We start from the raw sequence: 14835 nt of genomic DNA, 5'->3' as shown, positions 1-14835 counted from the left end.
CCAGATAACTCTTAACACAACAAGATGCTGCTATGTATCTTGTGAGCAGCTGAGAAGCCACTTTCAAAAGACATCTCGGAAAACATGGATGAAAGGAGGACGGTAGGCTTAAATGGGACAGCCTCTTATTTCTGTATATCTTATCGTGTTGGGAAAACTCCTCCTTTCAGTTGCTACTGCAAGGGGCGCTGCTATGGAGTTATGACTTACCTTTGTTCTATTACCAATTCCGTTTCCTTATTCCTCACAGCACCATCAATGTAACGTTTGTCTACAGCATTACAGAACTTACAAAGTGCAAAGGTAGCTACCAACCAACGGAGCCCTGCTCACAAAAACGGGACAGAAGGACGAGGGCTTGCAGCCTCTCTTTACAGCCATAGGGGGAAGCTAGCAGTGCAAACAAACAAACAAGTACTCTCTTCTTTACACCGTTCACTGACCTTCAAGAGCAGGCCGCTAAGTGACCACTACAACAGTTTCTGGAAAAATATTAACACATGCATACTTAGTATAGCTGGAAAGAAGAGACCATAGTGAAAAGTCACCACGGTACCAAACACTGCATCCCAGCATGACTGTCCCAGATCTCATTTGGACCTGGCCTGGCAGTGTGGGCTGGACTGTTCCAACTGAGGGAGGGTCAAGACTGATTTGCATACAGCTGGATCCAAACTAGGGTGGCATGGTGAGCTAAATAACGATGGACGGGGATGCGGCTTCAAGCATTTGCTACTGGCTGAGATTAATTCAAGAACTCTATCCATCACTTTGTTTGCATACTTCAATGATCTAACTTCCAGCAGATGTATCAATAATATAATGGAGTCAGTGCTTTATTGGAAGGCGTAAGGCAAAACAATGGGTCCCCCTCTACAAAAAGAGATGAGGGCCCCGGATTCTACCATATCTCACAGATAAACATTGGCCTCCGGCTGAATGAGGGTCCCCTGAAAGACTGGGAGCCCCCTGAAGAGTTGGGGGGGGCACGGTTCCTTGCACTGGGCATGTGTTATGTCCAGGGGCGGTTCCTACGTTAGGGCGGAGGAGCGTCACGCCCCCCCCCAAACATAACGACACTAAACAGTGTTTACTATTGTTTTGTTTGTTAAAGGGGTGGGGTCACGGGGTGACAAGCAGTGAGGGGGAGTGGACAGCACTCCCCCCTCAGTGCGCATGTATGTTTGGCTGGCCATCTCAGGCCAGCCACACACACACGCAGTAGGCTCTCTCCAGCCCAGCAACACAGTTGCCGGACTGGAGAGAGCCTGCACAGGCTCCCTTTCTGCCTGGGAGTGCCCTGGCTGTGTGCTCCCGGCCAATCCTGATGCGGTACTGAGCAGATTCAGGATTGGCCGCAGGGCAGGCTGGGAGCCTGTGCCTGTCTGTAGCGATGGGAGCAAGAGGAGCGGCGTGGCAGCGGAGCAGATAAGTTTTTATTAATTTTTTTAATATTTTTTAATACATTTTACTCCCTCCCATCCCTGCGTGCCGCACCCGCTCCACTGCCACGCAATTTCGTGTCTCCCCAGCCTCACCAACTGAAATTAATAATAAATTGTGCATTTTAAGAACATCAGACCAGCAACATCAGTGCTTAATTTGTGCTTGCTGTTTCCGCACCGGTACTTATTTCTGAGGGCCGGAGCTTACTTTTCTGCATCAGGTATTTACTGCGAGCAAAAGACACATCCGGGAAAGGCGGAGGAAGAGAACATTCGAAAAAGCGTTCAAAGGGAGAGAGCTGAAGGCTGCAAGAGTGAGTTGAAGAGGCAGGGAATTGCTGTGAATGGATTAAAGAGGCCCAAAAAGGCTTCAGGATAACGCTGCCCTGATGTTATGTGTTTGCATATTTAACTGCCGCAGCTGCGTTTTTCACAGGAGAACTTTGGGCACCGGCACGTTTTTATTTACAAATTAAGCACTGAGCAACATTAACGGTGGTCTAAATTTGGAAGGGCTGGAAGATCATTTTACATAGTGCATGGAGGTTCTCAAATAAGGATTTCGGGTAACTCTCAAAGGAAACCTTCCAAGTTTCCACAATGCCCCGATAAAAAGCGCACTTACATTCGGTCTAGAATAATTACCTTTTCAAACATACCAAGCTTCTATAAATTCCCAGGCTGTAGAGGTTGTAATAATTCACGAGGCCCTCTCAGGACTCTAACGTTCCATAGTGCCCATTACACTTCGCATTGTTCCGGAGTGCGCAAGTTGGGACAATTAGCAATTTTCACACTGCCAGAATCTTTGTGTTTGCTTTTATTGATCTGTATTGTATTCCCACACAAAGTCTTTAGTGTGGAAGTACTGAAGTAACTACTGCATTCGTTTGATTAAATGCTACCTTTGTTGGGGCGAACTAATGTACTATGTTCAGAGCTACAATCAAAACATTCACAGTACACGTCATGAATTCAGTGCCTTTAAAGTCTTTAACGAAGAACGTGGCCCATCTTGTAATAAAAAGAACAAAACAACACGCTACAACATCCACAAGAGGGCGCTGCAGTCTATCATATGCAAGAGAAGAAGCAATGCTACTTACCGATCAGAAGCCAGTGATTCCGCCAGAAATTAAACTTGTCCTTTTCTTTGAGCCCTGAAGAAAACTTGATATCTGTGCTAGGGGTGATGACACACTCCCCGTTGTCTTCGATGGTGACACCGTCCGTCCTGGGACCCTCGAGCAATGGAATAGCTCTGCCTCGTGGCTACAAAGAGGAGCATTTTTCTATAACACAAGACACTGCTTGAAATGTTCTCCATTGGAAACACAATATTATTTTCACTTCCCACACGCCTATTTGACTCCAGTGCCGCTCTTTACAAGTTATTACCAGGCCCCTGACTGCACAGGGACTCGAACATGGACCCCGCTCTTGGAGGCATTTTCCTGCAAATAGTTTACAAATGAGTCAACCTACAGAACCCCACTAGGGTTGAATTACTGAAAGTCCTTCGGTGCTGGGGGTGGGGGCGTCGGGCCACCATCTTCAGCTGTGGTGCTGCTCCACAGACTTACTGGAGGTGACGTGTCTAGGGACCAAATGACTGAGCCTCACCAAATTCATGAAGTGAAAAAAATATATAAATAGCACAATGGAACCATTCAGGCACAGGATCGTGGGAATTTGAGAAACGTGCCCCGTGTGTGCATAAAATCAACTCAGTTGTGCAAATTCCTAAAGTGTGCTACTTTACATAAATTCCCATGAGTTAACAATATGTGCGCAACCTTGCTACAGCACTCCGGTCTCACTCCTGAAGTGCAAACCTCACTGAGGTTGACAAACTCACCTCACAGAGGCGCACAGTGGTACAGTCCTTTCACCTGACCGCCTGGGAGGCCATCCACGGACAACGAAAGGGATGTGATGTCCTACTTAAGGCAGACTGGGTGTTGCAGAAATGCCAGGTTATAACCACACGGGGAGAATAAAACAAAAAAACGCGCACGCTGATGATGCAACCCAGAAACCTAGAACATTCTGGGCAGAGGCTCTGCTCCGAGTACTGAGCAGGTAACTCGAACATAGACATGGAGAGTAAGCTTGAGTCAAGGATGGTGCACAGAAGTACAGGCCGGCCATAGGTCCTGGCCATGCAGTTTTTATGTGGAACTGAGGGATGGGGGTGCGGAAAGCACTATTGCGTAGTGACTTCCCTGAAAACAGCTGCTGGGCACCAGGGGTCGAAATGGGCGGGGGAACTACGTTTCCAGGCTTTAATTCATGTGATAAAAACAGGTGCCATACTGTTTTTTTAATTAAAAAGCAACCGTCCCTGAAGAGTCGAGTTGATACCTGCTTAAAGGGGGGGAAGTGCCTGCTCCACCGTGAAGTGAGAGGCCGCTAAAGAAGTACGCTTTCCCTCCAGGGCCCCTGCTGCTAAAAGCAATGTGCATGGGTGCAATCGGGTAATCAGCAAGTCTGAAGGCTGCCTGGGAGCCAGCATAATCTTTAATTGTCAGAATCTGGAATTTGTTCTGTTAATGAAACCTATAAAAAAGATGTGCACTGGGATCAGTCAGCGTATTACTAAAAACAACACATTTGAACGCACTATTAACATAAACACAATATGTTTGCACTTTCGCGACATTAGATTTATACCGTGTGTTAAATTAAAGGACTTACACATCACAGTGCTTTCTGTCACAGTCCTGGACCTCTTAGCACCATAAATGCACATCACCTCTAGCCCCGTGCATCGATCAAGATTCCAATCAGTGACTATCTGGTTACCTCACAGACATCTGAAGTGATGGCATTAACCAACTGAGCCTTCCTACCTGAAAAATGCTTTTCCCACAGATAAATGTAAGGTTCAGTGATTTTTCATTTAAAGTGTGTGTATTGCATTTTATATGCAGTTATTGTAGGTGAAAGGCCAACAAAATAGTTAGATCATTTTCTTAATAGCCGTATCTCTGACTCTGCCCCCACACACGCTGACCCCCAGCCTTATTCTACTCAGGTTCACAGTTCCCATGCTTTTCTGTATGCACTTCAACCACTGGTGGGCACACTAGCAGTGACGCCCTGCCCACCGGTGCTTGCAGCATTGATGGGCATATTGGCAGTGATACAATGCCCACCGCTGCTTGCAGCATTGCTAGACACACTGGCAACGACGCACTGGCCACCGGTGCTTGCAGCACAGGTGGGCACGTTGGCAGTGATCCACTGTCCACCAGTGCTTGCAGCATTAGTGGGCACACTGGCAGAGACACACTGCCCACCGGTGCTGGCAGCATTAGTGGGCACACTGGCAGACACGCCACCCGATGGTGCTTGCAGCACTTGTGGGCACACTGGCAGTGACGCACCGGTGCTGGCAGCACTGGTGGACAGACTGGCAGTAATGCACTGCCCATGTCACTTGCAATGTGTCATGCCTGCCATCTACTGGAGTCACAGGGAGGGCCTCGGTAAAGATGGGCTGCAAACTCGCAGTTTATAACCGTCCCCTATGGTAGTAAAAAGGAACCTACTCCATATCCATATCCATATCCTTATCCTTTCCGACCACAGCTAAATCCTTATGGCAGGATCAGTCACAGTCCATCTATTTACGAAGAAAGGGCGTCTCGTTCAGGACAACAACGACCCACTGACGTAGAAAAAGGTGATATCTGGATGACAGGCCCAACTGGGGCTTCTTTCCCTGAGAGCATTAAGTGATGTGTGCGATTGGTCATGCTTTAATCAGATTGATGGCTATTGAGCAACTTACCACCACGGCAACTCCTTCGTGCACCAGTGAGGACGACGCATACAGGCTGGTGGAATATTTCCCCACATACAGAGTGGGCCTAAAAGCAAAAGAAAGGGCAATGGAAGGTTAATAGAACAGCTCCCTTTGGGTGGTAAGTGCATCATGTGGACCAGTCATGGAACAAGGCAGCTATTCTTTCACTACAACCCAATGATGTGCAGCCGGTGACACACTGCACGGCCCTCGACCTCCCACTCCTTTATCACAGCAAGGCAGACGTAATGTCCTAAGATGAACAGATGTACACACCACACACTACTCTCACATCGCTCTATCGCTTTATCTGCTATAGTGCCATGTTTACAAAGAGCTGTCTGAGCATCAATACACAAGCTACAAAAGAGACTCTACAAACACAATGCAGTGTAACCATAAATACAACAAGCACTGGCAAAGCCAAGAGGTGTGGGTTTGAAATACTACCGCAGTCCGCATAAGCTCATTAAAGCCAACAGGAGCAGGCAGAGGGGTCTACTGTTGTAGTGGGCCCTCATGCAGTTCAAGGCAAGCACTCAAGTGGAGACGGAAGGATATGCTCACATGGAGACAAAGCTCTTATATGTTCAGAGTTTCTTCTAAACATCAAAACAGCAAGAGAGAGCTCTCTGTTGAGGACACTTTACTACTAATCCTCGAGGACTGGCATAAAGATATTTAGCGAAACAAAGATCCAGGATATAACATATGAAAAGTTTATGATTTTCACCTTTAAATATTGAACTTAGTTTCAAAATAAAACATACCCGGAAGCAAAAAATAATTATTTTTCAGGTCTGTCACACAATTATGTAACATGAAAAATACTATGGAAGGGTTTGTTTTTTAGGGGGAAAAATGTGTGAAAGTGAAAATTGCTCTCCCAAAGATCCTCTTCTAGAATATCTAATTAAACAAAATGCAATACAATTGATAAATCTATGTAGAGCCAAAGCGAGCAACTGGGTTAAATGCATTATTCCATAAAATTATTTGTGTTACAATAAACAAGCAATTGTACTGTTGGGACGGAAAAATCTTCTGCATGGTAACTGATGTGTACCCCAGTCCTGAGTGGCCAATTGTACTGTTGTAAGGATCCATAATGCTGATTTTTGTTGTCAAAAGCAAACATGGATCATGTGCCTGTGCCGTGACACACACCCGTCTCATGGACTGCAGTCTTTCTGGACCAGAAGAGGTGCTTAAAGTGCTACCCTCATAGTGGTGGACGGCTACTTTCTTCACTAAGTGTTGAGCAGAATGAGCATGGTGGTGGTAGAATACCATGTAGTGGTCAGTAGGAGTGAACAGGTCCTTTCCAAACCACATCACTGCACTGAGGCCTACCGGCTCACTCACCTTCTTGCATAGGCTTTGGCCTTGACATCCAGTAGACCTATCAGGCAATAGTTGGGCACGTCTTGTGTGTCCCATTTTTGTGTATGGGATGAAATATTGACCCACCCCATGATTCAGGGTCTCAAAGGGGAATCATAAAGAGCAGGGCTGTGAGCCCGGGATTAACCTTGTGATGCACATATTACTGTGGCTGACATTCAGATGTGAACGCTAGTCACTGCCATGGTCTGTGTTGTGGGACTAAGCTTCGGATATATATATATCAGTTTTATGTAGCTCAAATACTGCCCGAGGGCACTGGAGTACCTTACATGAACAGATTACATAAAATCAGATTAATTTTATTTTAAACGCAGGAGATTAAGTGATTTTCCCAGAGCCAACGCCGGTACTTGGACCTGGCCACATCCATATTTCTCAATGTATGTGTGAAAGTCATATACAAGTGGGGTGATTGTGTATAGTGAACACATCATGTGTTGAAGTGGCTTTGTGAAGTACTGTAAGGTTCACCCGGAGTCTTGCGTGGGAATACTTGCAAGGGTTTATTTAATAACTTGACTTGGGGACATAGTTGAGTTGAGCACCTTTGCACCATTGGTGCTGGTACATTTGTAAGAGTGGGGGCCCTGACATCAATGTTACATCACAGAAGTCATAGGGATTGTGAAAAATCCTAGCTTGACACAAACCGTAGCAACTGTATTCAGCATGAGAGTGGTTAAGTGTGTAATATGTAGCTCAAGGTGCTTTTAGGAGCACACTGTTGCAAAACTATTACTAAAGCATTGTGTGGTAGCGCACTGTCATTTACAGACAGCACCCTTTCCATTAAAATGTTATCAAATTTTCAAAGACATACAGTTTAATGATAAAACCACGTAGCACACAAATGATAAAGTGTGGACATCGCGTTTCAGAGAATATGTATCATTTGTGCCAAGTGAAAGAGTCTTGAATTGTTTTGATCCTATTAAAATCTGAGGTTTTCCTCAGGGCTCAGAAAAAATGTGCTTCATATTTTCTTTCCCAACAGCTAACATATTCTGAAATATGCTACAGTTCATTTACAGGTATCTAACGTGGGCTACAAACATGAATGCTACAGCCTTTCCTTCCACATTCCCTGTACCCCAGCGATACACTCATATAATTCACTTTAAAAGCCCATCCCACTTTGCAGTCAGAGAAAGAAACGTAACCACCAATCCCTGTGATAAAAAAACTATGGCAATTCGTCAGAAGATATGGCCTGACATTTGACCTCTCCACCTCCTCTGAAGCACAGCAAACAAGATAAGTACAAAATGCAAAGGCAGCTTTATTTATCGCTATCTGACAAACCACCAGATATCGGCTCAGTCACAACCCACTTATTGGGAAATGCTGGCTTAGATACATTTTTTTTTTTTTTAAATCATTGTCAAGACTGTCTGAGGAAGAGGCTGTCTGTTCTGGCAGGATAGCACCTAAAACATCGTTCAATTGATGTGAACTAAGGTTATGTTGACTGGAAAGCTTTCAGGTTTTACATGAAGGCTATTTTGTTCCAAGTGATTGGAGTCATCAGGCAACTCCCAACTGTCCCTCATGCCATCGGTCTAACAGGAACTGTCACTGCAAACAAATATTTTCACAGATGCTCAAGCATTCTTTAAGAACTACCTACATTTGGAGAATGTCAGCCCCAATTAAACACTGAGCCTACACACATTTAGTACAGTGCACCGCAGAGTGCTCCAAAGACACTGCTGACATTTTCATGCAACGCTTACGCATTTGAAAGGTGAACTGTGTCTTTCAGAAGGACCCGTGCTGCGGCAGCCAGTGAGTAGTGAGCCAAAGGCCAGCAGAATCGTACAATGCCAGTACTCACGTTAACTTGCTCTTAGCCTTGGTCTCTTTTGGGAAGGGATATTTCCACTTGGTTATGCGGCCAACTTCTCCCGACATAAAGGTTAGGTAGCGAAGAGTCTCAACTGCAACGTTGGTGTGCAGCACCTTCCTCAAGCCTTCTCGTTGCCAGATGTACAAAGCAACCACCGGGGAGGCGTAGTTCTGAATCCACAGGACGTCCCCGGACTCGCTGTCTACTGTCACTACCAGGCCATCACCATTAGACACAAAGTGCGACATTTCTAGGACACAAACACAATACACATTACACTCAATATGCTGCATTTCTGTGTGAATGTAGGAAATCGTAGAGCCAAGTGTACTAAGAATCACTGCATTGCAAAGCGGTTCCATTTCAGAATCTAACACGACTGTATCAAAGTATCATGCATGTTCAGCTGGAGAAGACCAAGAAAAGGTTGGTGCTGGCATGATAACACTTTAGACAAACATGTTGGATATGGTTTGCGATTAAAGCATACGTCCACGAGCAACTAAAGGACGACAATCCCAGTAAGGAGCAATGTATCCAAGACCAGGGCAGCATATTGGGGCTTCAGAAGGAGGCGAGGCGCAGTGGCTCCTTTCATGTGCTTGCTACGTTTGGGAGAGTGTGAACTGGCTGCTGATAAGCAGATACCCCCATTTTACATTGTATCCCCAACTCAAACTAACACTGAGTGAAGCTGAAGAGACTGGCTAGATTCACAGGCTGGCCCCCGATGTCAAGGGTCGTGGGTGTGTCCCGTAATGACACCGGGACGTCAGAGGCCGCGCGCCCCTTCCGCCAGCGCTGCATGCTCCGGGGATACTTAACCAGCTCTGCGATCGCTGCCACCCTCTCATTATAAAAGGATTAAGGCAGAGATCATTCTTTTCAGATTGAAAACCTCGCATTACCAGGACACGTCCCACACGGCGCTTCTCGGCTCAGATAACTATAGCCCTTCAACGCCGAGATCTAAAGGGCTGCGGAGTCTCGGAGTGCAAGACAACTTTACGTCCTTCGCCGATGTAACCTGGCGCGCTTCCCTTCCGGCCCGCAAAGGGCGGCAGCTCAGGCTGGCCACATGACTGCAGGCCCTGTGTGTGAGGGGAGAGGTGATGGCACGAACATGTACTGCCAATTTATCTGGCATTAGACACGGCTGTAAAGCCAAATACTTAGAGGGATGATTTAATTTTATTGTGGCAATGGTTCCTCAAACAAAAAATCGACTAACGCCTAAGCAGAGGTCTTCAAACTGGGGGGCGGCCCCCCCTAGGGGGGCCTCAAGTGATCCCAGGGGGGCCCCCAGCCTCTGGACAAAAATAAATATTATACAGATAACAGGCCTTTGTTTTAAGCAGAAGCATGTTATTGCAGTTTTAAAAAGGTAACAGTACTTAACTGCACTGTTTAAATAGGTTTACACATATTTAAACATTGCCATTTTTATAAAATAATTGTGAAAAATTCTGAGGGGGGCACAATGATTTTTATTTTTCAACTGGGGGGGCGCGACATTGAAAAGTTTGGAGACCTCTGGCCTAAAGCAATCGGCATAACCACTGTCCACAAAATGAGCACGCCTGAAGTCACAACTTAGAGAATGCGGTACAAGGTCCCTATATAAGGAAACGGTCAATGTCTCAGACTGCACATCACCAGAAAGACTCTCCGAGCAGAAGGGTGAACACAAGCAGCACTGCCCAGACACCCCTCCTCCCCACGCCTTCCAGTGTCTGGACCTGCTCCCAGTCACTGCGAGGCAGGTATGTTACTGGAATCCTTCATCTGTAACACTGTTCACTCCGAGTAAGAGCCTTTCACACATTCTCATTTCTTACTCACTGTATTCTGTGTTCTCGTCGGGCAGCGTCGCAGCATAATCAAAGTATGTGGCGTTCCAGCGCAGCTCTTTATTCTTGGTGTCATACATTGTGATGGTGTACTCTGAAAAACAGCATTCACCAGTGTTAGTTTTTTTCTACAAGGGTCACCACATTGCCTCATAAGTGATTAGGTATGCACTAATGCACGAGCTCTGGTCCAGCAGGAAATGTCACCCTAGCAAGGTGAAGAACCATGGCCACTTCCACTGCACTGGGGAAAGCAAACACAAAAGGATGCCGGTATAGCTGACAGCATGGGAAGAAGCCAGTGCCAGTGCACTGATGACTACAATGTTAGCAGTAAGGAGGCTACACTGAAGCTCTCACGAACTAAGTTACTCTAGACTCAGACTCAAGGGACCCTCAAGAGTGCCAGTACACTTCAACCCCGTGACTGAGGAACAAAACAGGGCTGCACGCCTATCATGGTACCCAAAGATATCTAGAAAAGTACCAAGGAGCAGCACAAAAAATACAAATAAAAAAAGATGTAGCAGAAATAATATTGCCCAAATATCATAAAATGAATACTGCATAGACAGAAAAGAACTGAAATGAGACTGAAGTTGCCCCAGTTAAAAATCAATCAATCAGAGTAGGGTCAGGAAAACAAGCATTGGCAAAACCAATTGGCCACGCCTATATCAGCTTTGCCAATGCGTTTTAGCCATGTTGTTCATCAGCGTGACTGCTATTCAGCATGGCTAAAAGTTAGAGGCATAAAGATCAGTGGCGTGCAGTGTCAGAGTGGAATGGCAAAGAGTGGATAGAGTGTTGTAGAGTGAGTGGCAGACAATGTTGTGTATTGGAGTGGAACAGTGTGAATTTGCATTGAGCGGCATACACTGCAGTGGCGTAGAGTGGACTGGTGTAGAGTACATTGGCATAAAGTGTTGCAGAGAGCAGTGGCATTGAATCCAGAGGCGTACAATGCAGCATCGTAAAGGCATAGAGTGGCATAAAGTGCGGTGGAGGGTGGAGTTGTGTAAAGTTGAGTGATGCAGAAGGCAGTGGCAAAAAGTAGAGTTGAGTGACAGAGTGCAGTGGCACAGACTGGTACAGAGTAGAATAAGAGCCATATAGTGCAGTATCACAGAGTGGAATAGTGCAGAGGACAGTGGTGTAGAGTTCCATGGCAGCAAGTGAAGTGTTGCAGAGCAGAGTGTCAGAGTGCAGTGGAGTAGAGAGGCATAGAGCACAGTGATGCAGAGTATAGTGTAGTGGCGTATAGTGCAGTGACAGAGTGCAGTTGTGTAGAGTGAATCAAGAGTATAATGATTAAGAGTAGAGTGCACAATGGAGAAACGTGACAGAGTAGATTGTTTCAGGGTAGAGTGAAGTGGCAGACAGTGGAGTGGTGCAGGGTAGAAAGAAGTTGTGTAAAGTGGCACAGAGTGTAATGGTCAAAAGTAAATTGGTGTAGAGTGAAGTGGCATATAGTGAGTGTAGATTAGAGTGCCGTACAGTAGATCTGCATAGATTGTAGGGGCACTGAGCTGAGTGATGCAGAGTAAAGTGCATTGGCATCAAGTGTACTAGTGTAGAGTGCAGTGTTGCAGAGTGGTGTAGAGTACAGCGTGTAGAGTGAAGTTGTGCAAAGCAGACTGATGTGGCCTAGACTGGAATGGTGCAGAGTGCATTGGCATAGAGTAGAGAGATGTAGTGTGAAGTGGCAGAGTGCATTAGAGTGGAGTGGTGCAGAGAGCAGTGACGTGGTGTAAACTGGAGTGGTACACAGTAGAGTGCAGTGGTGCAGAGTAGAGAGCGGCGTAGAGTGAAGTATTCATGGTGCAGTAGCACACTGCCATTACAGACAGCACATTCATTTTAAATGACCATTACATTTGCACAGACATACAGTTTTACTAATAAAACTTTACAGTGCACTGACAAAAATGGGTGGAAATTGCATCAACTAATTTAATGATTCATTTTGATCATATTAAAATATTTGTTTTCAACAGAAATAACAAATGTGCTTCATTTTTGCGTTCATAATTCTGATATATTTTGAAATACTTACAGAGTTCATTTAAACATTGTGTGTGCTAGAAAAAACAACTCTTTCCACCCCCAGTATCCACTAAGATTGTCACATAACTCCTCTGATTTTGAAGCTAGAGAAAGAAAAGTAAACAAGCGCCCTTGGAAGACAGTGCCTGACATTTGACCTCGGTCTTTAAATACACACCAAATGTGATGAGATACGATTTAAAGGCCAGTTAACAGAAAGTGAGTTTGTGGATGGACACAGAAGGCACGGTTTAGGCAATGGGAGGGACAAACCTGAAACTGGAGAGCCTAAGGCATATAAAGTCAGCAAATGGAAAGCCAGAAAGTGTGAGTTTCAAAGCCAATGGTAATCAACAAGTGGAATTAATTCCTAAGTCAACGTTATGAAGGTCCCCAAGATGTCTTTGGAAAACCAGACAGCTGTGCTGTCTGCTAGGCTGCAACCTAAAAAGCAACCTATAAGTATAGGAAAAGGTGAAACCAGAGGCATCCAAAATTTACTTTCCAGCATAAATCAAGCTTTGGCTAGTAGGTCTGGCCATGGCTGCCAGCCTCCCGTCTTTGTCAATGCTTGGCTTCTTTTATTTTGTCATGGTTTTTGCAAAACAGTATTGCTGGGGAAGCTGTTGGGCACTCATCAAGCTAGAAAAAAATACAGTGGCTAAAAGCTAAAATATTTTTGGGATCTCAAAAAAAAAAAACAAGAAAAAAAAACAAGCACACACATCATATCGAAGTACTAACACTTTTTGAGTAGATGTGCTCCTAGTAAACTGGCACAATGCAGCCACTCCCATTGAAGTTAGCCAATGGCTGAAGACTCACCACACCCAACCCATGATGTATGCTTCGGTGGATGGATGAAAAACGTGAATGCGAATAACAGAAAAATGAGTAAACATGGCTGGCTGGCAGTTCCTATATTATACATAAAACTTTAGCAAATTAAAAGGTCTTGGCAAAAATCAGACATAAGTCATTTCAGAACTAAGCATAAGCAAAGAGGTAATTAGAAGGAAGTGGCCACGACAAGGAACAATAGATCAAAGCTAAATTCAAGATTGGGAAAGCACAGCTATAAAGAAAAGAAAGCACCCCTTATTATACACAAGCGAGGCATCAAAACCTAAATGAAGCAGAGAAAATTACCCTAGAGGTACTCAGAATGGGGAAAGGGATTATATAAAGCATGCAGTCATCACAATTCAAGCTGATATAAAGAGGCACCTTAGCATAATATAGAACAGGAAGCCCAGTGGAGGAGGAAGTGGGCGCACTACCAAGCCTACAGAAATACATTTAAAAATGGGCATCTCCAATTCAAGATTTAGGACCAATGACACAAAAGGTAAAATCCAATTCCATTGTTGTAGTCACCAAATCCCAAAGCACTACACAGACTCAAATATTCACAGAAATACATTTCTCCTGAGATAAATGCAGACAACATCTGGATGTGCGCTACCTATTCTAAATGTACGTATAATTTTATTTTTTAAAAACACAGCACAGGCAATGATAGTCCCAAGGTTTACCAATCCTTTGCACTTTTAATCCACACATCAGCAATAAGATACTCTGTAACCTAGAAACATAACAATATTCAGCATTGTGACCTGCTTACAATAAGTGTACAGTAACAAGGACTTAATTTCATAGGATAGAACGCCCAAGCCACAGACAAATCATCAAAGAAAGATTCCAGTTTAAATGGACCCCCCAGAGAGTATAATAAACAATAACAGGGGTTAGTAGAGGGGCGCCAAAATGAACAAAATTACCTGCATTATCCATGTAACATATTGATACTGGTATTAATTTCTTGTCCATGTAGGGCACATGCTTAATAATTGTGAATCTGTTGTTCTGTAGACTGTTGTTAAAAGCCACATATGCATGTGGGTTGCATCTTCCCTGGAGTCACATCTTTAATTTTAACCTTTCTCTGTAGAAACATTCTGAGGTTAATCTCATATCCCTATGCATTACTACCTGAAACATACAAAGTCTATGATCGCTAGTTTTTGGCAATGCAATATTAAAACCTAGCATTTCATTGAAGACACCTAGTTAGGAATAGTGGAAACATGTTTTGCCCTTATGGGTATGTATAGCTAAAAGTTCCAGCTAATAAGAAGCTGCAGTCAGGATCTTCCTTTGAAACAAAGAAGCCCTTGCTAAATAGATCCCCTCGGAACAAAAGGTTCAAACCATGTATGAATATTAAAACCAAAAGACCTGCCTCAGAAACAGATTCCTATGAGCCGTATGGAGTGGCATCTGGATTGCTGTCTACTTTCAAGGCTGAAACTAACAGCTATCAAGCATGATGCACAAAATCCTTCTTTGTGGTGTAAAAGTCTATCAGAGTTTCCTCTAATATGTCCAGTGGATCCAGAGTCAATGACCACCACAGCACACACAAACACT

General features: G+C 44.7%; 1 protein-coding gene across 1 annotated transcript in view; it reads right to left on the bottom strand.

Moving 5' to 3' along the window:
• The window catches only part of ERN1 (endoplasmic reticulum to nucleus signaling 1), a 371447-nt gene that overhangs the window by 159926 nt on the left and 196686 nt on the right, over positions 1-14835 (bottom strand). The window contains exons 7-10 of the mRNA XM_069199936.1: positions 10352-10453; positions 8498-8759; positions 5242-5320; positions 2552-2717 (exon numbers count right to left, since the gene is read on the bottom strand). Coding sequence (XP_069056037.1) covers positions 2552-2717; positions 5242-5320; positions 8498-8759; positions 10352-10453 — 609 coding nt within the window. The remainder of the gene's footprint in view (positions 1-2551; positions 2718-5241; positions 5321-8497; positions 8760-10351; positions 10454-14835) is intronic.

This window comes from Pleurodeles waltl, chromosome 7 (assembly GCF_031143425.1).
Source record: "Pleurodeles waltl isolate 20211129_DDA chromosome 7, aPleWal1.hap1.20221129, whole genome shotgun sequence".
Taxonomy (NCBI): Eukaryota; Metazoa; Chordata; class Amphibia; order Caudata; family Salamandridae; genus Pleurodeles; species Pleurodeles waltl.
Note: the sequence above shows the minus strand (reverse complement) of the source record. Positions and strands in the feature narration are given on the sequence as shown.